The sequence below is a fragment of the Rhinolophus sinicus genome, chromosome X (assembly GCF_036562045.2).
Source record: "Rhinolophus sinicus isolate RSC01 chromosome X, ASM3656204v1, whole genome shotgun sequence".
NCBI classification, from domain to species: domain Eukaryota; kingdom Metazoa; phylum Chordata; class Mammalia; order Chiroptera; family Rhinolophidae; genus Rhinolophus; species Rhinolophus sinicus.
Genome location: NC_133768.1, coordinates 115,439,272 through 115,463,608, shown reverse-complemented (window position 1 = coordinate 115,463,608; position 24,337 = coordinate 115,439,272). Strand labels below are relative to the sequence as shown.

General features: G+C 48.2%; 4 protein-coding genes across 15 annotated transcripts in view; 2 read left to right on the top strand and 2 right to left on the bottom strand.

Moving 5' to 3' along the window:
- KIF4A (kinesin family member 4A) overlaps window positions 1–253 on the bottom strand; it is a 91,123-nt gene extending 90,870 nt beyond the window's left edge. For 2 of the 5 annotated variants that reach the window (XM_074323588.1, XM_074323589.1), the window contains exon 1: window positions 34–160. The gene's annotated coding sequence lies outside the window, so the exon portion shown is untranslated. Of the gene's footprint in view, window positions 1–33 lie in introns of all 5 variants that reach the window. The other 3 variants (XM_074323590.1, XM_019748006.2, XM_074323586.1) reach the window with 3 other exon arrangements.
- On the top strand, window positions 147–2,961 carry PDZD11 (PDZ domain containing 11). Of its 8 annotated transcripts, none has more exons than XM_019747899.2 (7): window positions 147–276; window positions 636–735; window positions 1,191–1,274; window positions 1,541–1,597; window positions 1,867–1,965; window positions 2,198–2,258; window positions 2,407–2,961. In XM_019747899.2, the coding sequence occupies exons 2-7, from the start codon at window positions 649–651 to the stop codon at window positions 2,439–2,441; spliced, it is 423 nt and encodes a 140-aa protein (XP_019603458.1). In that variant the 5' UTR covers window positions 147–276; window positions 636–648; the 3' UTR covers window positions 2,442–2,961. The 8 variants fall into 8 exon arrangements, with proteins under 8 accessions (XP_019603458.1, XP_074179694.1, XP_019603457.1 ...); XM_019747898.2 differs by having other exon boundaries at window positions 228–345; XM_019747900.2 differs by having other exon boundaries at window positions 249–313.
- Window positions 2,962–6,679: 3,718 nt separating this feature from the next.
- Window positions 6,680–13,881, bottom strand: ARR3 (arrestin 3). Its single transcript, XM_074323367.1, is given in 13 exon segments — window positions 6,680–6,839; window positions 6,978–7,002; window positions 7,275–7,357; window positions 8,838–8,975; window positions 9,276–9,348; window positions 9,610–9,694; window positions 9,880–10,036; window positions 10,038–10,208; window positions 10,210–10,252; window positions 13,097–13,165; window positions 13,340–13,400; window positions 13,551–13,581; window positions 13,865–13,881. Coding segments are annotated over 13 exon segments (1,077 nt in total). The 3' UTR covers window positions 6,680–6,715.
- A 6,601-nt stretch (window positions 13,882–20,482) lies between these two features.
- Window positions 20,483–21,592, top strand: P2RY4 (pyrimidinergic receptor P2Y4). Its single transcript, XM_019747925.2, has one exon. It carries the CDS (start codon window positions 20,483–20,485, stop codon window positions 21,578–21,580), a length of 1,098 nt encoding a protein of 365 aa, XP_019603484.2. The 3' UTR covers window positions 21,581–21,592.
- Window positions 21,593–24,337: the final 2,745 nt, after the last annotated feature.

Here is a 24,337-nt window from a genome sequence, read left to right as displayed (position 1 = left end):
GATCCTCAGCTAAGGTGTATCCCCTTCACTCACCAAACTAAGCGTACCTTTCCCGGTCTCCCGCCGCCCCGTCCCAACTGGAGCTTTAACCGCCAAGTTTCAAATCGGCCCTGGAGGCGCCAACCAATCGGAGCGCAGACAATTTTCCGGCGGAGCACGCACGTCAGCGCGCGCAGAAAGACGCTTTGGGGAGCGGAGGCCTGTGCGCGGCGCCCTGACCCCGCCCCTTTTCGACCCTTCCGGGCATCCGCTTCCGGTCCCTCGGCTGCTCTCGCGGTGAGCGGAGCCGGAGGTCGCTGAGACCCGTCGGCGGGTGATTTACCGTGTCGTGGGCGTGGGACTCAGGCAGGATGGGGGGCGGGGACTGGAAGGTGGCTGGTAGTGAAGGAAAGGTCGATCTGGGGACCCCCACCATTACCGATCACATCTAGGGAATGTGGGGCGGTGTCTTGGCATCGAGAGATCCAGTAAATTGTTTTCCTGCATATTTTTTCTTCCTTCTCTCCCCTAGTCTGTCACCTAGAAGTGAGCTGCGACTATAAGCTGACAGCCCTGGATGAGTTGGGGTTGTTTTCTGAAACTTGCTGTCCCTTTGGAACCATTTTTGTCAGCTTTGATTCACCCTTCCATTCCAGGGCCTTGCCAGAGATGGACAGCCGGATTCCTTATGATGACTACCCAGTGGTTTTCCTGCCTGCCTATGAGAATCCCCCAGCGTGGATCCCTCCTCACGAGGTGGGAACCACCTGTACCCTAGAGTAGGAAAATGTTCCCCATGGGCATGACGTTATGTACAACAGGTAGGATGGCAGGATAAGAAAGCTCAGTGGAGATTGAATCTTAGCCTTTGTTGTCAACATGGGACCCAGAAGTTGTATTCTGAGGAAGTGGGCCCATTGGGAGCTTCTTATGGAATTCTCCTGCCAGAGTCCATTCACAGCAGAGAATTCTGGAAATTCAGAGCCCTAGTTTCCATTCTGTCAAGGTAAAGAAATGGGGAGCTACTGGACTGCTATTATTTCCCCAAGTCATCTGCCTATCCATTTGGATGGTGCTATCAGCTCTACTTAAGCTAAGTCCTTGGCTTCACCTTTTCCTGGCTTCAGGGCGATGCGTTTGTTCCAGATGAAGGTGGGCATAAGATCTAAGGCTGGTATTAAGATTTCTGGGGTTGCTGTTGTGTCTTGCAGAGGGTATACCACCCAGACTACAACAATGAGTTGACCCAGTTTCTGCCCCGAATTGTCACACTGAAGAAGCCCCCTGGAGCTCAGGTGAGCTTATGGAACAGTTACATCTTACTCCAGGCTAGATTTGTCCGCACCAGGCCCAGAAGTTAGCCATAGTTGGGGGACAGATTGCGAAGCAGGTGGGGAGGTAAGGAAACTACCTTTTATGAGCAGAAAGCCGAGATACCATGTCCGCAACTTCTGACTTCTCTCTCAGGGCCACATAGCCAAGCTATCATATGGTGCTTTTAGTAGATATTTTCGTGTTTGTGGTCCACACTGAGCCCCCATTTTGTGCTCTTGTCTTGCAGTTGGGATTTAACATCCGAGGAGGAAAGGCCTCCCAGCTAGGCATCTTCATCTCCAAGGTGCGTGGCCTGGTAGGCAATATGGGTGGCCACTTCCCTTTGTGGTTACCAGGTTGCAGAACCCTGGTGTCCCCAGGCCTGGGAGAAGGATGATTCAATCGACTCATAGAAGGGACACAATGGCGACACCCTTTCCTACTTAAAACTCCCACCTGGCAAGCATCTGTCTCCCTACATTGTCACAAACAAATAAAGCAATAGCACCTAATTTCACTTACAAGTGAGAAATTGCCTCACCTCAATCACATACATTCGCTCCTTACCAACAGGTGATTCCTGACTCTGATGCACATCGAGCAGGACTTCAGGAAGGGGACCAAGTCCTAGCGGTGAATGACGTGGATTTCCAAGACATTGAGCATAGCAAGGTGGGCACAGCATCTGGGCTGTGGTGAGGCAAGAAGCCGTCCCAGGTAGGATATGTTGGACAGGATTAGCCTAATCTATAACTTGATAAGAAAGACTCTCCTGAGGAAATGTACCAGAAGGAAGCAGCGATTAGAAACCCAGAAGATTTGAGTGGCAAACTCCCCTCCTCCTGTTATGATTCTGTCCTGGGCCATATCTCTTCATTTGTACAATCTGTTGTGTTCTTTTCAGGCCGTTGAGATCTTGAAGACAGCCCGTGAAATTAGCATGCGTGTCCGCTTCTTTCCCTACAGTAAGTGTCACTATCTTTTTTACCTACCTGGCAGGGCCCTGGGGAGGAACTCTACTGTATGTTAGAGGCTCCAGAAGTTAGAGATGGGGAAGTGTGTACTCAGGCCTGAAAATAATCCTGCTTTTCCCCCCTCTCTTCTTTTCCCCAGATTATCATCGCCAAAAAGAGAGGACTGTGCACTAGAGAGTTGCCACCCATAGCCCTCCACATGGAATCTTCTAGGACAAGCTGCCCAGGCCTCAGGAAAGCCACTTGGGAAACTACTCTAAGCCCCACCCGGGCCTAGTGGTGTGGGGAGGATGGGAAGACAGGAAGGCTGGGCACTGAGCCAGCTAGCCAACTGCATTACTCAAACTACTGCTCTTTTAGTTCCCTGCTTTTCTGGTGACCTTCATTCCCTGAGTGGAGAAGGAGGATGATGTCTGAGTAGAGCCCAGCTTGTGGAGAACCCTGCTAGAAAAGGCAACTGACATTTACTGAATACCATGTGCTAGGCAATTACACATATGTCATATTATTTTCATTGGAGTATAAAAAAAAGAATCTTGGAGACCTTGATCTAATCTTACTGGCTATCTCATCCCACACATCCTTACAGTACCAGTCGCATACACTTTGGAGACCCCAGTGGGACCCTGTTTTTCCTCCTTTCCTTCCTCCTTCTATACTCTCCCCTAAAAAGTAAAACACGATGCTGAAGAAATGTTGGTGTGGCTTTTGGATGATACTGATTTGGTATAAAATGCTGTTGAGGCAAACGTCAAAGCTCTTCCAAAGAGAGGAGCCACCGGGAGAAACAGCAGCACTATACCGACTTCACAAATGTCTGTCTGCCCAAGAAATCAGGGAGGCCCGGGAACCTTGCGACCGTGTAGCTGAGGAATGGTACAGGGTGAGAGGTACTGGAGGAAACGGTGGCCCCGCCCCCGTGATCTTTGGACACCCTTCTGCAGGGTGCAGTATTAATATCATTCTTCCCCACATTGTTGTTGATGGGGAAGATCACCTAAGGGAGAGGCTTAGATGCCTTTCTTTTCAGGGGCAGCAGTAAGAAATTGGTTCCCAATTTCCAACTTGTAGGTTGAGTAGTACTGACAGCCAGATTCCCTCTTTTCTTCACCCCAGCACCCCCCCCAAATAAATAACCTGCCACGTTCTTAGTTCCTTAGTTACCAATCCATTGTTTGAGGCTCCAGGCCACACTCTATGCCATTTCCTTTGGTATGTTCAAAATACCCATTTAGAATAGAAAGTTGTCTAATGAGGTATGGGGTGAAGTGCCCCCATAATGAAAGTCCCAAATTTTCCTGGAAAGAATCCTGGCAAGCTTAAATATGTATTTCCAGGCCATTTCTCTGGGAGTGATTCTGTTAGTCTGAGGTGGAGCTTGGAGATCTGAAATTTTAAATAAGTGAGGTAAGTCTCCCAATATGGGAAACCATTGTAAATAGTAATGTATCTCTGTGGGAAAAGTCTGGCTCTTCTATAAATTCCACCAGCTCTACTGTGGTACCTCTTCTAGAGGCTCAGTGCCATTGTTAGGTGGCAACATCCTGTGAGCAGAGCTGGAGATAGATGGCTTCTAGCTGTGCTTCCTGGGCAGGCAGGCAGCCCCGCTCCTAGCCTACGCTGCTGTTGCTCTGCTGCCCCCGAGTGGACATCTGAGAAAGAAGCTAGAGGCTGACACTTGCACCAAGGCAGATTGTATTGGATGGCTCTAATGAATATTGAGGTCCAAGACTCCGTGTGGTTAACAGGCTTTCAAACAACTCATCTAAGAAGTGCGGTAAACGTGGTCAGAAGTCCCAGCCAGGTGCCCTGGGCCTAAGAGGCAAAACCCCTCCTGCCCTAAATTGGTTCTCACCTTGCAGCACTTGGAATGGCTCTGGGTTGGGGCGTGATGCAGTTGCATTATGAAAATTTAGCTACAGCATGAAGGCACAAGCAGTAACAGGCTGAGGCAGAAGGACCAGTTTAGTGAAGGTGCGGATAAGAAAACGGGAATGAACTGTCGGCCTTTGAGGTAACCTAGCTGCTGTAGAATTGATGTGTACAAGAGAATGTGTTGCGGAGCGTTGAAAGATTTAGTAGAGATTCGGGAAGAATGTACCTATCTTTCCTCTCTGCCAGTCTTACCAGCTCCCTATTGCTTCCCTCAATCCCCTTTTCAAATAAAACATGGCGTGACACCCCTTTGTGATGTCATAGACAACCACTGCAATGGTTGAATCATAAATGGAGCTAGGAATTAACGCAGAGGTTCTGACCACTGTCCCATAGCTGCAGTTGAACCTGCATAAAATAAAAGTGGAGAAAGGTAGACAACTAGCCTTTTAAATAAGGTTAGAACTTAATAAAGGCAAAATAAAGGGTCAAGGAAACTGGGTCCCTGAAAAGTGGCTACTATGGCCACAAACAAAGTGGCTTACCAATCTAGGACTGGTCTAATCTTAATACACTGTTTTGATTAAGGAAGACCCTATAGAGCAGCACATTTAAGGATTTGAAGCCTCTTGGGTTTTGTCTGTTATAGTTGGAGCTTAGATGACGGCAGAGAGAACGAGAAGCAGGACAGGGTTGGTGATTTGGGGAGGCTTCACGTTTTTCTTGCCTTTCTTTAGCCACAAATAACCTGCGATGAATAGGCCTAAGGGGTTGAAGCATAGGGTTAGTGATAGGAGAGAACACTCACTACTCGGCCCTCCAAGCACTCATCTCAGGAGTCAGTTCCAATGGTTGCCTGCAAATGGGAGATAACTCACTCTGTACCCCTCCTTCACCCCCATACCAGGCAGCCTTAGAGCCAGAAGTGGAGAATGCTTTGAGAAGGTTGTCCTGGCTCATCTTCTCAATGCTTACAATAGGTAACTTTGAAGAGAAGAATCCTTGGGTGAGTTGGCCAAGGAAGGTGGCAGAAATGTACGGCATGCCATGGTGCTGCACTCACCTGGCCTGTGCAGTCAAGCTGTGGAACAGGAAGAGGTGGTGCTTTGATTTTGTCCCCACAGGGAGGCAGATAAGTAAGCTGTCCATCACCCTGGGCGAGGAGGAACTTGATTCCCCAGAGGACCCACTACTCCGTTCCATACTGTCATACCTCCTTATCCCCAAAGCCAACCCAGACCCCCACCGCTCTGCTCCCTCAGGGACACAAGTTCAGATTTGCACACAGACCGGTACTGGGGTCCCTTGGTGGTTTCCAGGCTGAAGCCTCCGGCCTCACTGTGGGCCTCGCAGGTCACAGGGCGCTCTGCATCCAACCACCACTCAAGCCACCTTCGTCATCGCTCCTAGGCCTGGGCTCACAGCCATGGCCCCAGGCCCACAGCTCTTCCTGCTCCCTGGTCTGGGGCAGTAGGTGATCACAAACGGGGGTGGGGGCAAAGATGACCAGGGCCCCGAGAGAAGTTGAAGTGTCCACAGAGGGCTGGCAGTGTGCCAGAGGGAAGTCGGGGGTCGTTTAGGGGAAAAACACACGCTACAGGGCCATCTAATCACTGATGGGGAAGAGGGTGCTGGTTCTCAGTAGTCCATTACCCTCCTGGAGAAGGAAATACCACAGAGATCTCCAGGCTCGTGTGGACAGGCTGATTTATTAGAGCGTTACAGCGGGGCTCCCACACACAGGCGCCAGAGCAGGCACAACCCCCCTCCGCCAAAGCCTCCGTGTCTCCTCCCCCCTTGGCTCCCGCCGAGCGAACTCCTCAATGACTGTCCTCAGAGCTTGCAGAGAAGCAGAGGGGAGTGGCGGGTTAGGGACAACTTTCTGGGCGTCCTCCACGTTCACTCCTTTTCCTGATCCCAGCTCAGATCCGCAGCCCCCTCTCGGTAGCTTCCCCCAACCCCACACCCACCGCAGTGGCTTGTTTCCCGTCACTTGTTCCCTCCCCAGTTTCCCAACACAGAAGTCCGAGAGGAAATAAGAATGCAGGAAGGGAGGGAAAGGATCAAAGAATGAAAGAGGGAAGTATGGGCAATGGGGGCGGGGAAAAGGAAAAATGGAAGGGATGGGCGGGGGAGGGCGATTGTGTGGAGGGCGGGGGATGCAGAAAGGGAAAGGAGGACGGCTGAAAAGCACTGAACTGTGACATGAAGCTAAACCACAGGTGCCCACTGCACACGTATTGAAAGCAACACTCCAGGGAAGCTTTTTAACATTGCCATTGTCATAAAATGGAGGCTGACACTGCGGAAAGGAGGACGGGGCTTCGGGGCCTCAGATTTCCTTAGCTAGCGGCCTCTGTGGCAAGCATGCCGAGGGAGGGGGAAATGGAGCTGAAGCTGATAAGGAGCTGTTCAGTTTCTGAGGAAATATCTTTTTACTCTCCCCCTCCCTTTTTAACCCTCTCCCTCCCACCACACACACATGGGCGCGCGCGCGCACTCCTTCCCCTGAAAACCTCGACACTAACCTGCCTATTGCTAGTCAGTTTCTCCCCAAGGTGCCAGCCCCTGATTCATAAACTCAGAAGGGCTTCCTCCCCAACCCGTAGGGTCACTGTTGCTGTGCGTCCCACCTGGTCACTCACCATGAGATGCTCTGGATGCATCAGGACCAGGGGCAGCTCCACACCAACAGCACTGCAAGGGACCCAAGGTAGAGTTACTGATTTCCCTCCAAGTCCACTCCTTGAGCCTCTCTCCCTCAGGTTTCCGGTCCTGGGATGGATGGCCTCAGACTCCTCTCTTGCCCCAGTGGCCCTCCCCGCAGCCTCTTACCTGGCTGTCAGGTCGCCGAGGATGCAGACGTTAGAATGACACCCTAAAATTAGCAGTTGGAAATGGAAAGTGGCAACCTAATTTGGGGGAGGAGGGATCTGGAGGCCAACTTAGCCACAGAATGGGTTTCTGGAAGGGAAGGTGGCTTGCTCACTGAGCTCACAGGGAACATGGTCTGGGAGAAGGAGTGGGGAACATCTTGATTTGATCAGCCCGAGTGGGAGGAAAACAGAAGGGAGAAACCCTCTGCTCCCCAGTCTCTGATCAAACAGACCCTGAGCCCTCACCTCACTCAGCCTCCACTGGACACCACCAGCTTGACTCTGACTTTGTAGGACATCAGCATCCTCAGCAGCTCCTTGCTGTATATTTGTGGGGGTCTGGGGGAGTCATTTATTAAGTCCCCCAGTCCCTTCCTGTGCACTTTTTGTCGTCCGAAGTTCTCCCAGGCTCTATTCGCTCCTCACTGAGACCACATTTCTGTTCCCAAAATCCAGTTTTACCATGTCACCCTCTGCTCAAGAGCCTACCTCTCTGAATATAACTACTCTGCTTGGCTTACATGACCCTTAACAATCTGGCATCGCCCAGTCTCTCTAACCTTTTCTGCCCTAACCCCTAACCCTGGGATACAACCCAAGTGGACCCATCTTCCCTCCATGCTCAAAACGTGCCATGCGGATTCCCACCTTCTAGCATTTGTTCATGCTGTGCTCCCAATCTGGAACGCTCTTTCCTTCTTCTGTTGCTATTCAGATTCTACACATTCTTCAAGATCTAGCTCATTCTATCTCCTCCAGGGAAATGTCTCCAGCTACGCTGGCCTCTTTTAACTTCTATTGGATTTATAATCTGAACCACATGCACTACCACTTAACTGTTAGATTGCATTTGCACTTCTCTTTGTTCCCCATCTATGGCATAAACTGACTCAAGGCACAGATTGTCTTACACTTCTTTGTATCCTCCTACATTGCTTAATTTAGGAATGAGGATTTAACGGGTACACAATAAAAAACCCACTGATTGAAAAAGGAGACACACAAAGCTGTAAATTATTGGGAAAGTCTCTTCATTGCTCTGGGGTGCTGATCCTCTAACTATAAAATAATGTTGTTTGGGTGATTTCTAAGGGTCTTTCTAGCAATAACAGTCTACAGCTACATGATCGATAGGCACAGGGAGGCGGGGCAATAAATGCTTGTCAGATGGTGGCAGGTGTTTTTTGTGGGAGACATGTCTAACACTAGGGCCTCTGAAGGTATAGGACCAAATGAATGACTTGATAGAATTCTATCCATTCCTATCACATCATTTTCCTTTTTTTTCTGTCCTTCATTTCTCATCTCCTAGTCTTCCATTCATTTCTATCTCCCTAAAGAGTAGCTACTGTACATATCAGTGTTAGAGCCAGATGACGGTGATAGAATCCTCTCCACTTCTGCCACTTATTAGCTATGTAAGCATGGACAGTTCCCTTCATCTTTCTCAGCTTCAGGGTCCTTAACTGTAAAATGACATAAGAAACCCTTTACAGCCCACTTTGGTGAGATTCCTATCTTTAACAGAGCACATATGGAAGAATTTTGTGAGCTGTGAAATATTATACAACGTAGGAATTTTTTCTCTCCATTTCTTCCTTTCTTGCTGCCTGTGACCTAAGCCTGCCATTGGTCACAGGGGCATTATTTAGCTTACTGTTGGGCCTCAGGCCTGGAGGGATCTGTGAACATTGATCTAGGAACATCTAAAAAAAAACTAGGTGGGCTTCATTGGAGGTGAAACCTCACAACTGTATATATAGCGTGCAGAATGGGTTGGGGACAGAAAATGGAGGTGGGGAGTTACACTTGAGCTTACATCGTGCTAGAGGCCAGATTGGTATCACCATGCTTGAGTTCGCCATCCAGTATCAGGCCCTGTTTCTGGCAGTTGGTGGTCAGGAGTGGGGTTACTGCAAAGCTCTTGGAGAAGCTGGAGTTAGCAGCAATAGTCTCCCTTTGAAAGGAGAAGAAGAACTTAGGCTAGGCTTGCCAACTAAGGAAACTTTCATTCCCAAGAGGATCTTGTACAATTCTATGAACCTACTGGAGTATCCAAGATCCTCTTGTGGGTATCCTCCCTCTACTTCTTGTGGGAATTCTCCCCTTTATCTGTGTCAGCCCTCATCTTGACCTTTCTGTCCTGGGCACTTACCCACTTCCTACTTTCCCCAACCCTCTCCTCTGCCTCCAGGCCCCAGCCCTCTTCCTACCACCCCATCCCTTGGTTCTCTGACCCAGGCCCCAGTGCCAGTACGTGAACTCCTGAATGGACACAGTCTTGGTGTACTTGTCTAGTGAATACAGGACCATACCTGTGATCTGGTCAACTGAACAGCCAGGAAAAAGCACATGACTATAGCTAGTCAGTCATCCTTGAAACCCCAACTCACTGCCCTCAAATGTGACCTAATATATGGTCACACTATGCATGATGCACTAAGATGTGCTCCTGGACAAAGAGAAACATGTTGATAAGCCTGCATTGGAGGGAAAGCCTAGATGAAGCTGATTGGCTACATGGGGCAGAGTTTTGAAGAAAGACCTGTGGATTTGGGACCAGATACAGGGGGATAGGAAAAGAAGCTCACCTAAGATCTTGATTTTATTGATGACCTTGTTGGTGTAGTTGTTGATAGAAACATTGACAGAGATGGGTTTGCCATGGTAGTGAACCTGAAGCAAGAGGAGAGGCCCATCACAAGGTTGCAGGGAGAACGCCAAGATCAAGACCTAGAATTCCTGTTTCCTTAGCACTGTTGCCACTCTGGCTTCCATCCCTGTCTCTCTAAGTAGGAAATCAGTGAAGAAAGGGTTTCAGAGAGGTTGTGGGGTAGGGGCAGGAAGTGGGGGTAACAAACCTCCCTCTCCATCCAGGCTTAGAGCTGTAGAGGCTGAGCTGACAGAAGGAAGCGGTGGATGGTCTGGGCCCAGGGGCCAGGGCCTGGCTCCAGGGGTGCAAACTGCACTCTGTTGTTCTTTAGCTTCCTGTTTTAATCTTCCCTGGAAACCCTGTCCAGGAGTTGGGGTCAGTACCTGCAGGGTAAAGGGGTAGGCATTGTCCCCCAGCTCGTGCAGCAGTCACTCCCGCAGGACTGTGAGGGGCCTCTGGGGGCTGGTGGGCTCAGCTGGGATGACTTTCTGGATCTGTACATACAGATCTTTGTGGAACGTCAGACCAATCACGTCCGTCATCATGGCCAAAGCGAAAGGCACATGTCAACATGACAAACACTGCAGGTAAAGGAGGAAGAGAGTGACCTGTCAGGCCTGAGGGGGAAAGGAGATCTTAAATGGCTCATAGGAAGACACAGAGAGACAATGTGATATGATCGAAACAGTATAACCATAAAAAAAGGATTAATACATTTGACTGCAGTAAAATTTTAAAGTTCTTTACATTAAGAGTCTTCATGAGCAATGAAACAAGCAAGATCCTGGGAGAAAATACTTGCAACACATACAACAAACAAAAGTTTAGCGTTCGTAATATTTAAAGAACCCCCACAAATCTCTGAGTCCCAGTTATTTCACCTGTCAATCATAGGACTGCACTTTGAGCTCCCTGCACGTTATTTAGACCTCACAGCATTCCTCTGAAGTATTATCTCCACTTTGTGGTTAGAGGAAATGAACTGAGAGCAGTCAAACGGTGGCCCAGGATATCAACCCAGGCCTGTCTGACTCCAAAGCCCAGATTTGTGCGAGCCCAACCTTAACTCACAGGGTGGCTACGAGAAGTTGATGTATAAGAAATTCCTACCGCAACTGATAATATTCAATCCCTGATAAGAGAGAGTAGCTGTAACCAAGTGTTGCTAGAATCTGGGGCATTTTTCTCTAAACTTCAGCCTCATCTAAGACGACATACTTCTGAGGCTTATAATAAAAGTTCACATTTTAAATATATTTTTCTTTCCATTTTAGACTCAGAAATGTATTGGTACATTAGCCATATAGAAGTTAATTAATGTGTAAGTATGTATTGTTTGATTGGCTGATTGACTCAGATACATAAAATTTACTGCTTACTTAGAATTCTGACCATAGTTTCATTTCAGTTCAATAAACTTTTACTAAACAAACAAACAAAAAGAAATTCCTTTAGAAACTGTAAAGTGATTACAGATGATGATGATGATGGGAATATTGGCAGAAATGGAACAGTTATAATTTAACTGATACTTTGCAACTGGTATCTAAGATTAGGGGCAAATAAAAACCCACTTCGATGCACTACTGGAGTGTGGGATGGGGTACACAGGGATACCTGTCCAAGGACAGAGTGACAGATCGAGGGGAGGAGGGATGTAGAACAGAGATGGGAAATCTTATTTCTGTCGAAGCCCTGACCCAAAGAAAACTAGTGACAGGCACACACTAGTAGAAAGCAACTTATTTTAGTATTTTTAAGAGGTGAAAACTTCGAACAGCCAGATTATCTGATTTTAAAATTAAGAACAAGGAAAATGAATTTATACTCAAAAGATACAACAAAGACTGAAAGTAATGATAATGGTAGTCATTATAAGGAGACTTAATTGGTGCAACCATTTTGGTGGGCAATTTGGCAGTAGAAAGCTTTAAAAATGTGTGAATTCCCTTCGGTCATTCATTTCCTAGGCATGTAGGCTAAAGAAATAATTGGACAATTATGAAAAGATATATACAAGTATGTACTTTACAGGGCTGTTTATAATAGCAAAAAATGTCCAACAATTGAGCATTGGCTAAATTCGTTATGGTACACCCATACAATATAGAATTAGGCAGCTGAAAAATTTATAGATATTTTTATATTGACATAGGTGAAAAAGGTTCGAAAACCTTATTTGTAATATAGCATTTTAAATAAAAATATAGGTATTTTTGCATAGAAAACATGAATAAATATGAACTAAAATATTGATGATTATCTTTGGATGTTAGAATTAGTCTCTTTCTTCCTCTTCTATACTTTCTAATCTTCCTACAATGAAGACAAACAACAATTTTCAAAAGAAGCAACAAATAAATTTACCTTAGTGCTCAATTACAGCCAATTAAAGTGGGAGAAGGGAGAGAGAAAGAAAAGTTTCTCTGATATTTAAAACTGGCTGGGCTGCTTATCCATGCTGCTTAATCCGAGAGGTTAAGGCTATTTTATTCCACAACATCTATAGGATACACCTGAACTAGTAATCACCAATTTATTCTGAGCCTTTTTCAAATCAAACCCAATTTTCAACTGAGTTGGATCACAGAGTAAGAATTAAAAGAAAAAAAAGCAGTGAAAAAATATTTCAGTGTAATCTTGATCTCTAGTGCTGTGGCCAGAGTAATGTCTCTTGCTGTTACTTGCTGTAGTTACTGTTTAATTTGCTTCTTTGTTTGGGATTTTTTTTTAATGGAAAAGATAGCGGGGGTGGGGGGTGGGGGTGGGGGGGTTCCCTACACAAAAGGAGCGAGAGAAAGACATACACCAGAGGTTGCAAAATGATAGCCTTAGGGTCACAGCCAGCCAACGGAAAAATACAGGTTTTTTATTTGTCCAGGCCTTTAAAAATCTTTTAATTCGTTGCCAACATTTGCAAATGAGGAAATTTGCATAAAATATGGATTCCTGGCATATTAAATCTGTCCACAGGCAGTCTAAGCCCATGTTCCAATCAGCAGTGAAGCACAGGCACCACCAACGATAATGGAGAAAATCAGAGCTCTTAGAAGCTATTTACATTTCAGCACGCATGTGAATTTTGAAAAGTCAAATGTTATTTACACTTTAGAAATATATCTATTTTTGAATATTGTTTGGGGAAGGGGCACCATAATCTTTTCAGATTTGGAGACTCTGAAGGTCTTATTCTGAGTTTCGTTTCCAGTTCCTCTTCAACAATCAGAAAATTTGGCTCCACTGGACCAGATTTCCCAGTTGTTAGCCCCCACCAGACAAGACATTTACAGTTCCCACCACTTTTTGGTTTTCTTATATCCCTCTGGTCCACTTGTCCAGTCCACTGATTCAGGTTACTTGTCTGGCATGTGTGACATTTCAGTTTGAGGCCCCTGATACAAAGGGCAACAAGGCTTTTTACTTAGTCTTTTGACCTTTGAAGTAATCAGGGTCAATAAGGACTATACCATCGGTGGAGAGAGGGAGCGATGGCACTCCTGGTCAGGAAAAGGTCTCGGACTATGAAGCAGAAGTTGATCCCTGAAATGGTTCCTCCCATTTTCCCTTTAATTGTCCTTCTCTTCTGCATGGTCCTTGCTTCGCTTTCTTTCACTCCCTGGCTCCCATTCTCTTCTCCCCAGACTCTTTCCCTTTTGGGACTCACTGACCAATAGGTTCCACCATGTCCACATGGTCCACGAAGTCCAGTTTCCCCAGGCAGATGGAAAGCTGTTGTGGAACAATGTCCCGTGTTATTCTCATAATCATCTTTGAACATATTCGCCTGAAGCCCCCAACCCAAATGCCTGAGACCTTGAAGGATGTACCCACATATCCCGTTTGCCCACTCATTTGCCCAGCTGGGCCAGGTTCTCTCACCTTCCTATTGGAGCAGGTCTTCTTAAATACCCTATGGGGAGAAAACCAGAAAGAGGATAGGGAGGAAGATTGGGGGACAAGGTAAGAGAAGAGGAAGGGAGAGGAAAGAAAGGGAAGTGGGGAGAAAAGGAAATATTCCTAGGATTAGTTGAGGCCTGAGGAGCATGAAATGGTGCAAAGGTGGAGGTAACTGGGGTAGAGTCCAAGTCACAAGTTGGGACAGGTTGGAAACCTGTCTACCCCAAAGGCAAGTACTTGGATTTGGGTAGCGGACAAATCACAAGATCAAAGAATTAGAAGGTGTTCTTACACACCGCGATATGTTGGCCATGGAGTTGATGTAGAGCGTTTTCTGGGAAGAAGGAAAGAGGAAGGTTCAATCATTTGGTCCCTATTGTCCTTACACCACTTGGTGTACCATCCAGACACACCTAATGTAATGTAACCTTTGCTGTTTAGATAGATACCTCACCACCATGAAGCGCCTTTTATATTCTCTCTCCTGCCAACGGTACTTATTCAGCCATATTTTCACCCATCCTGTACATGGGGGGGACCCCCCTCTTTTTTTTATTACAGATTGTTGGCTAACCGTATTGTCCTTCCTGGAATAGGTGGGGGTATTCAGAGAGAAGAAACTTGTCTGTAAAGGGGCTGGAGATAGGCCTCCATCCAGAAAATTGTAAGGAAAATTGGACTGCATGAGACTGGACATTACCTGGCACACAGTAGGTGCCAAGACGCGTTTGTGAGATACCCGAATGAATGAATGAACAAAAACCAGATTCCCTATTCTGTCCAGTTTGCTCCTACAATGGATTCTGAGCCCAAGTTCACTTCACAGTGATCTTGTCCCTCAGCTAAGAAAGGAGAGGTGTGGGAGGAAAAGGGTTGGGGCCCTCGTGCTCTTCGTTGTTGGTGGCAGAGCCCTCTATGGAAGTTGAAAGCCTTCCTTGAACCTGGTCATCACTCTTATCAGCCTCTCCAGATTTTCTCATCCATATCCCTGTCCATGTCCTAAGGTGCTAGGTCTTGGACTAGCGGCCCTTAGAGAGAGGAAGATATCTCTCTAGTGCTTCCCTTTGATGCATACTAGGTCTGGCCCTAGGGATGAGCTTAGGGGAGCTTCCAGAGGTCTCTCGTAGGGTCTCTCAGCCTGCGTGCCAGGCGGCTATGTCAGGAAAGGTGCCCCTGCACTGCTCGCTGATATACTAAGGGGGATGCTAAGGGCAAGGGATGTGGGGTCTAGTATGGGCAGGAGAGAGAGGACTTTGGACTATTGCCTGGAGAGAGAGAGGAAGTTTGTATCAGTCTCCATCTCTGGTTGCTATGTTTCCGTCCCCAGCGTCTTATTCCCAAGGTCCTCTGAGTGCTCAGATTGGTGGGGGTCAGGGGAGAAGAATAGGATTCTGGGGACAGGTTGGCATGAAGTGCTGCTTTATAAATAGTTCAGGTGCCAAGAGTTTGGAAAGCAGATTAGTGGCTAAAAGATTAGCAGGCTCTTCATTTTGGGACAGGGTTGGGGTAGGAGTTTGCATCTGACGGTGTTAAAGGCAGGGGAGCTTAAGAAGGGGAAATACAGGTTTAGGGCAATGTGAGGCCTTGAACCGAAGGACCAGGATCAAAGTGGAGTCAGGCCTTAAAGCAAAAGCACGATGAGGGATAGAAACAGAAGCGGTCAAAGTTTAAGCCATTGCGTTTCTGAGAAGAGAGCTTTGTGTCACACTTATCTTTCTGTATCTCTTGATCATCTATTGCAGGCCACACAAAAGCCAAGGGCATGGAAAAGGGTGCCCCATCCCCAGTCCCCCACCACTTAGGACATGGGACTCTTGGGGCTGATGTCTAGGAGCCCTGATTATCCCCGTCAATCACCCGTAAGAGGGAGGGAGGAAGGAGAGGGGAGGATGAGTACATAGAGCTGCGTGCGTATTTGAGCTTGAACTCCTTTGCTTGTTGGAGAGGAAGGTAACAAAGGATTCTTGGCTCAGGAACAGGATGTTGCACGTGGAGGGAACAGGCCATTACATGTGCATCTGCCCCACTCGGAGAACTCCTCCCCCAGCTCTTGACTCTCTCTCCAATCCCTGAAACTAAGTCCATGCTACAGGCTCTAAGCAGCTTCCCTTGCTTCCTACCGGTCTCACCACTCATGGAGTTAGGGATATTTCTGTCTTACAGCTGCCAGGATCCCCACAATGGCAGCAACAAAAGCAACCTTTCTTATTTGACTGTCCTTCCCATAGGGCCCAGGCCAAGGATTCACGCACTTGGAGAACGTAGAGACAGACCTCCAAGCTCTGGGGATGCAGGGCCCTACCGGCTTCCCCTCCCCTTTGAGCTGGCTGGTGTTTAGTATCTAACCATAGATTGAGCCTTCAGCTCTCCACAACGGGGTGTTCTTTCCACGGAGGATGACTATGGCTGTGGCTCAGAGGCTGTCCTGTGTTCCCTTTGCACAGCTGGCTGAGTTAGCCTTGCCATTCCTTACCAGTATGCCTCCCAGGCCCTTGTCTTTTACTTGCTGTAACTGTCTCCTTCTCAGGGATTTTCAGGTAGAGCTAGAAGCCCAGGCTCTGCAGAGACCACAGTGGGATTGAAACTAATGCTGGACACACAGGAAAGAGTCATATACTTGCCAAGGGCAATGCCTGTGAGGAAGGTGAAAAGTCAGAGTGAATGTACTTTTGGACTAGACTGCAGTCCATTTTTGTCTTCAGACCCACACTTGCAGCTCATTCCCTCTTTCAACTCAGGTCCATGGTCTTCTCAGCAGGAATAAATTGGATCTGGTAGGTCTTGAATTCATTATTATGATTGAACTTAAATCATTGTTTCTTTTCCTGGGGTATGAGCATTTCTTGATTGAGGTATAATTTACGAACAGGAAAATGCACAAACCTTAATTGCACAGCTTGATGAATTTTTACCTACTGTGGTAGGCTTAATATGGCCCCCAAAGATATCAGGTCCTAATCCCTGGAACCTATGAATGTTACCTTATACGGCAAAAGGGACTTTGCAGATGTGATTCAATTAAGGATCTCGAGATGAGATTATTCTGGATCATCTGGGTGGGCCCTAAATGTAATCACTAGTCTATAAGAGGGAGGCAGAGGGACACAGAAAAAGACTTGACTGCAGAAACAGAGATGTGAGGACTGAAGTGAGATGCTATGCTGTGGCTTCACAGACGGAGGAAGGGGCCGTAGTCAAGGAGAGCATGTATAGAAGCAGGAAAAGGCGAGGAAGCGCCTTTCCCCCAGAGCCTCTCAGAGTTGCAAGGTGACTGCTGCAGCTCACGTACAGCTCTGCTGACAACCTTGATTTTGGCCCAGTGAAACTGTTTTTGGACCTCTGACCTCCAGAACTGGAAGAGAATGTATGTGTTGTTTTAAGCCACGGAGTCTGTGCTAACTTAGTACAGCAGCAACGGGAAACTAACACACTAATGTATACATACATGTAACCACCACCCAGATCAAAATATAGAACATTTCCATCTCCCTAGAAAATTCCCTTCTGCCCATTCCAGTTAGTCGTCTCCCAAAGAGAACTATCATCACAGTTTCATTTTGACCAAGAGCATTTGCATTTTACAAGGAGGCAAGAGTAAGAAGGCAAAGGAAGTCACCCCTAATTATGGAGCCTAACCCCTGTTGATTGATGGGTGGGTATTTTCAGGTCCTTACCCACCCTCACTCTGCCCTCCCCAGTGATATTCCCAACCAGACCTTGCAGTGAGGAAGTTTAGCAAACAGGCTTTTTTATCAACATAATAGCCATGCCCCCTTCCTTTTTGTGGGCAGAACCCCAGTTTTTAGGTATTCTACCCCCCTTCACATGGTATTCTGCTCTTCTAAGCCCGCCATGGTCATTTCATCCCCCTTTCCAGTGCTGGTTTAGTTATAGGCGTGATGAAATTCAGGCCACTGAGATGTGAGGGCAGTACGGTAGGGGGATTCTGGAAAACGTTTCCTGAGAGACAAAAATCAGCATCCGGGGAGACAGGCCTTCCTGTCCTATCACTGAATATTGCCTTGTTTGGATGCAATGTCTGAGCTGCAGCAGCCAGCGTCTGATCATGAGAGTTGCTAAACAACATGCCGAGGGATGCAGATCACAATGATGGAAAGAATCAGGATTCTTTAGGACATCGCTGAACTGTTGAATTAGCTGACTCCAAAGGTGCCCACTCCTGGACTTAGATGCCAGATAATAAATTTCCTTATTTTCAAGTCAGTTGAGTTGGAATTTTCTGTTATTACAACTGAAAGCATACCAGTAGACTTCTGGATGGGGGTTCTGGATGAGGGCTCTGGGTCTACTGTGGGGGTGGGAGGACTGGGAGGAGATGAACAAAAACACAAATGAGGATAACCGGGTATTATGTGCCATAATCCCAGTAGAAATCCAGTGTAATAAGAATGTGATAGAGAAATTTTGATTAGAGGGAGATCTGTATGCTGGAGTCTCATTGTTCATTATAATTATTCATAACTTGTAAATTAAATCATGAGAGTGGATGTTGAGAGAGAGAGAGAAATGGGGAGGGGTGGGGTGGAGTTAAGGGGGAAGGAGGAGAGGGGAGGAGAGGAGGGGGTAGAAGAGTGGCTCTAGGAGTAAGCCTTGGGGAAAGGACCCATTTGGGGGAAACAGGACACAAAGGAAGCAGGGAAGGAGTCTGAAGGCACATCCAGAGGAATAGGAGAAGCAGGGTGATGCCCAAGTCACAGACAGAAATTAGGAAGAGAGCGAGTCGGGCCGTTGCTCTGGGCACGTCTTTCCTTCCGGCCCCAGTGACAGTAGAAGCTTAGCTCCTGGTTGGAGAATGTTGGGTGAGGTCTTTCCTGAAATAGCCACTGGGTGGCAGTGGTGGCAGCAGCGACAGCTGCAGCTGTGTCCAGGGACTAGCAGAAACCTGGCAAAGAGAGCTAAGTCAGTTTGAAGCAGTGGTGGCTGGAAGCTGACTCCGGCTGGGGCTTTCCTACCGTGTTTCCCCGAAAATAAGACCTGGTCTTACATTAATTTTTGCTCCAAAAGGCACATTAGGGCTTATGTTCAGGGGATGTCATGCTGAAAAATCATGCTAGGGCTGATTTTCCAGTTAGGTCTTATTTTCGGGGAAACACGGTAGTGTAGTGGACCCTGGACTGTCCCCTTGGGTGCACGACAAGCCTCCAATGACACTTATCCTCCTCTGAAGAGGCCAGCTTTATCCCTGGGAACAAAGTCATGGTACAAAATGCTTTATAGACTAAGCAGCATTTTATGGTTTACAAAGTGCTTTCACACCTATTAAGCAGGAACCCCTAAAAGGTTGGTATTATTATCCGCATTTGACTGGTGAGGAAACTAAGTTACAAAGGGGTGTCCAAGGTCACACAGCTGCTATGTGGATTTGAATTCAAGTCCATCTGACTCCAAACACTTGGGCCTTTTATGCAATATCACAGCAGTCAGCTGTCCAGGACTCAGGCTATGACTGCTTCCTCCATGCCTACCTTTCACCTGCCCGCTCCCCCTGCCACGGGACAAGCGTCTCTGGGTTTCCTCCATCCAGGTTTCTGGGCCTTCCAGGTGTTCTAGTTTCTAGCGCCTCCCTTGCAGGCCTGCCTCCTCCTCTCACTCCCAGGATCCAGCTGGGCAGCATTCTCAGCACCTGAAAATCAGGTTCAGAGTCCCCATCACTTCCCATCTCCCTTCAGAATGGGTTCTGCTCCAGCCTGCCCCCCAACCTCCCTGGCCCAGCACTACCCACCTCATCCTCAGGTCCTCCAGGTCCAGAGCTTGGCCCCTGTGCCTGAGACCTCCATAATCATGAAGCCATACTTAGCCCCAAGCCCAGGACGCCTGACAATTGGGCATTCCCTAGCACTTGGCTCTCAAACATCTAGGCTTGGTCTCTGCCTTCTCTCCTGCATTTACAGCAGAGTCTCCTGGAGTGATAGAAGGGAAGGGTGGTGTGCATAAAGGGGTGGCATCTAAGGGAAGCTTGTTGGCTAGCATCTGTGGGGAGGGGTGAAGTGCCCCCTTGCTGCCCCCTCACCATCTCCTCTCACATGGGTAATAGGCATGTCGAAATATTGACAGGCTGCAAAATGAACTCCAGATTTTTCCTCAAACCTGCCCCTCTCGCAGACATCCCCATCTCTGTCACCAGTGGGTAACTCCATTCTTCCAGTTGCTCAGGTCAGAAATCTTGTTTCCCAATGTGTATAGTGCGTGGGTTGGACTAGATAATCTTGACAGGCCTTCCCAGCTCTGACAGCCTTCCAGGGCGGGAGGAGGGACAGGCCCCAACCCCAACCCCGCCCCCTTGGAGATGCCCTCTGGCTGCCAAGGGGAAGGGTGACAGAGTCAGCTGGGCTCAGCTTCAAGGGGACCAGGTAGGAGACTTGCCAAGTTTCTTGGGTAAGGGTGGTGATGGGGCTGCTGGGCTGGACTGGGGACAGAGGTAACTGTAGTACAGAGACAATGGGGGCAAGTGACAGGAAAGGTGAACGCACTGTGTGGAGACATGCTCTCGTCACAGGGACACAGCTGCTTCTGGGGAACTGGGAGGCACTTGGGCTCGGGGCATCTTCCCGCAGTGGAGAGTCCTGGTGGACGTCCACCCCTTCAGCGAGCCAAGCTCCGAAGGACAGTCAGTCGTAGAATGAGAACAACCCAAACTTCCGAGTGCCGTCCCGAGCCCCAGCACTGCCGTTGCCCACCACTCCCCTGGCTGGACTAGGGGAGCTCGGCCTGCGGCCCAGCTGGCATGGGTTGCACCCAGGTTTACTCCTCCCAGCTTCCATTGAGGCTTCACCCGTCTCCCTCCCGATTCTCTGCTTTTTTTTTTTTTTTTTGCCCCAGGTCGGGGCTGGGGAGGGGCACGGGCAGGGGAATCCAGCACCCTCACTTCTGCCCTTTCTACCTCTAGGGGTACCATGGCCAGTGCAGACTCGTCACTGCTCACAACGCTAGTCCCCAGCCCAGATCCGGGCAAAAGTGAGGCGGAGCCGCACTGCGGGTTTAATGAGGAGTTCAAGTTCATCTTGCTGCCCGTGAGCTATGCGCTTGTCTTCGTGTTGGGCCTAGGCCTCAATGCCCCGAGCCTCTGGCTCTTCCTCTTTCACCTCCGACCCTGGGATGCAACGGCCACCTACATGTTCCACTTGGCCTTGTCAGACACTCTGTACTTGCTGTCGCTGCCCACCCTTGTCTACTATTATGCGGCCCGCAACCATTGGCCCTTTGGGACCGGGCTCTGCAAGTTCACCCGCTTCCTGTTCTATTGGAACCTGTACTGCAGCGTCCTTTTCCTCACCTGCATCAGTGTGCATCGCTACCTGGGCATCTGCCACCCTCTGCGGGCACTGCGCTGGGGACGGCCGCACCTCGCGGGCCTTCTCTGCCTGGCAGTTTGGTTGGTCGTAGCCAGCTGCCTTGTGCCCAACCTGTTCTTTGTCACAACCAGCCCCAGCGGGGATTCCATCCTGTGCCACGACACCACTCGGCCTGAGGAGTTTGACCACTTTGTGCACTTCAACTCAGCAATCATGGGGCTGCTGTTCGGTGTGCCCTGCCTGGTGACGCTCGTGTGCTACGGGCTCATGGCCCGGCGCCTGTACCGGCCTCTGCCAGGGGCTGCCCCGCCGTCTTCCCGGCTGCGTTCTCTCCGCACCATCGTGCTGGTGCTCACGGTCTTCACGGTGTGCTTTGTGCCTTTCCACATCACCCGCACCGTTTATTACACGGCGAGGCTGCTGAGAGTTAACTGCCGAGTGCTGGACATCATCAATGTGGTGTACAAGATGACCCGGCCGCTGGCCAGTGCCAACAGCTGCCTGGATCCGGTACTCTACCTGCTCACCGGAGACAAGTATCGAAGGCAGCTGTGGCAGCTTTGCAGCCGTGGTGCGCGCCAGCGCCCCATGGCGGCCTCCTCCCTGGCGCTGGTGTCCCTGCGTGACAACAGCAGCTGTAGGTGGACAGCCACACCGCAGGACAGTGGCTGCTCTACCCCTAGTGCAGGTAGACTGTAACACCTGGAATGGGCAGGGCAGAGGTGAGGGAACCCAATAGTGTCACCTGACACGGCTGCTTCCTCCTCTTCTCCACACTCTGCTGACAGCCCCTCCTCCTGAGGGTTAAGGGACACCAGGAAATCATGTATGGCCCCATCTTCTGCAAACCCTTCAGTTGCCCTCTCCTTTTTAGCCAAAGGCAGCAGCACCAGCCACTCTCTTCCTTTACTTTTTTCTCCTTGTTTCTGTCCTGTTTCTGGGGTCATTGGTCCTGTTTCTTGACCCCACAAGGCTTCCTGGTCATCCTCCCCTGTTCTCCTTCCACCTCCCTTTCCCCCCACGTCCTTGTATAGCATGCATTCCTCCAGCCAGACCACATTCAACCTGAGGGGTGGAGAAACTGGACTATTCTCGGGATTGGCCTGACTTATCTGATAGCCAGATTCAGGAAGTAGTGCCACCAGCATAGCACAGATGTCAACGATGTGACATGTAACTCCCACACCCACTTACTGCTTTTCCCTTACAGTCTGGATAGTCTGGCCTACCGAGGTGCGGAAATAGGGCCCAGTCCCACAGGGCCTGGATGCCAGGGTCCCCACATGCAGCTGGAGGCACGGCACTGTTGAACTTGACTGTAGCCATTAGGTAGAGAGGGAGCCCTGAGTCTTACCATGGGCTGGGGACCCTGAAGAGCCTCACGGGGCAGGGCCCCAGCTGCTAAGGGCCTTTGGAACAGGAATGGGACTGCACCTCCTTTACGATGTTTGCTGAGAGCGTATTTGGCAGTTGTCTGTATTTAATGAGAGGAAACAGGGATGGCTCAGAGTGAGAGGGGGGAGCGCTCGTGTCTTTGGCTGTGAGTTTCAGCACCAAGGGGCAGAGCAGGTTTGTGCAGAGCTTGGGGGTGGTGACAGGGCTCGATGCCAGAGCTGGTTCTTCACAGGTCTCTTCCCTTTCCCTGGCTCCTGCCCTAGATAAACAATGAATCTGTCACCAGGTCTTTCAGAGCAGGCTTAGGGTTTTGAGGCCAGGGCAGGGCACTGGGACTACAACAGCTCTCCTCAGTCTCTCCAGTCACCCCCCTGCGCCAGCACCATCTGAGGGCGTGCAGGCATTTGGCAGTGGGGGATATAGAACATGGGGAGCGTCTGGACAGGCGTTTTGTAGAAGCTCATAGCTGCTCCTCTAAGCCTCCAGCCTTCTGGTTTTTTGCCCCACCGTGCTGACCTGCCGCTGATCTTACTCGCATATTAGCTTCCACGGGCATCTCTGAAGAGTAAGGGTGGGGCTGGTCCACAGACAAAAACGACTTCAATGCTCCTGTGCTCCTTTGCATTCTTTGCAGTGCTCCTTCCTCTAGCTACTCTTCTCCTCATCGTATTCGTTTCACTGTCATTACTGGGAAGAGTAGCATAAAACCTACTCCGTCACCACATTTCCTTCCTACACTTTTCTGTACCTAGAAGAACACAAATTACCTCATGAGCAAGATCTTTAATGCTCTTGTCTCCACCTTCTCCCCCTTCGACTTTTCTAGGATATCCCTGTTGCATATCTTCTTTAAAGATTTTCATAAAGGCAACCCAAAAACATTCCACTATGACAACATTAAAGGAAATTTTGAAAGAAAATAATCACCTATACTTTCAAACGCTAGACAATTCTTTTGGTTTTTTTCACGTTCCATGCCTTTTCAGTTTGTATGATACATACATCTATGTTTGATATAAGTGTAATCATACTGTACACATATTTTTTAATTCTGCAAAAAACCATTTTATTGTAAATACTCTGTGCTACACAGTCTTTTATATTTATCATTTCAATGGCTGCATAAAATTACATCCATCAGTAGATTATATTTTATTCAGTGACTCCCCTATTCTTGGACAGTAAGGCAACTCCCAATTTTTTCTGTGCTTTGAACATTCTAATGCATATAACTTTTTCCTTCTTTGTAATTCTGTTCCTAGGACAAGTTCCCAGGAGTGGGATAACCAGATCAAAGAACATGAATGTTTTTATGGATCTTGATTTTCAAAAGGACTGCACACATTTTCAGTGCCATAGTGACACGTGAATGTTTCAGTTCCCGGGCAGCTCTAGCATTGGACTTGAAAACAAATCTTTTTGGATGGCTTAAACATTAATTTATTAATTTCATTTCTTTGACTACTCAGGGGATTGAACACTTTCCCATGTTTACTATTTGCATTTCCTCTTTTGTGAACTGTCTGTTCATATCCTTCTCAAATTGGCATCTTAGTGGTATTCTTATATATCTAGATATACTTTTTATTTAACATACGTAGTAACCCTTTGTCATATTTGATAGAAATGTTTCTTCCATTTACTGTAGTATTTTACATTTTAGTTCCTTATTTTATCCCCCTGCTTTAAAATTTCTCTCCTCCTACTTTTATCTCTTCTGACTTCCTCTCTCTCTGTTGGCTTCTCTTTATCTTTTTTTCTTTCAATTAAAGTTTATTGGGGTGACAATTTTTAGTAAAGTTACACAGATTTCAGGTGTACAATTCTGTATTACATTATCTATATCTCACACTGTGTGTTCACCACCCAGAGTCAGTTCTCTTTCCATCACCATATATTAGACCCCGTTTACCCTCTTCTAGAGACCCCTTCCCCCTTCCCCTCTGGTAACCCCTAAACTATTGTCTATGTTTATGAGTTTTTGTTCCTTCATTTGTTTGTCTTGTTCTTTTGTTGTTTTCAGTTTTATATCCCACATGTCAGTGAAATCACATGGTTCTC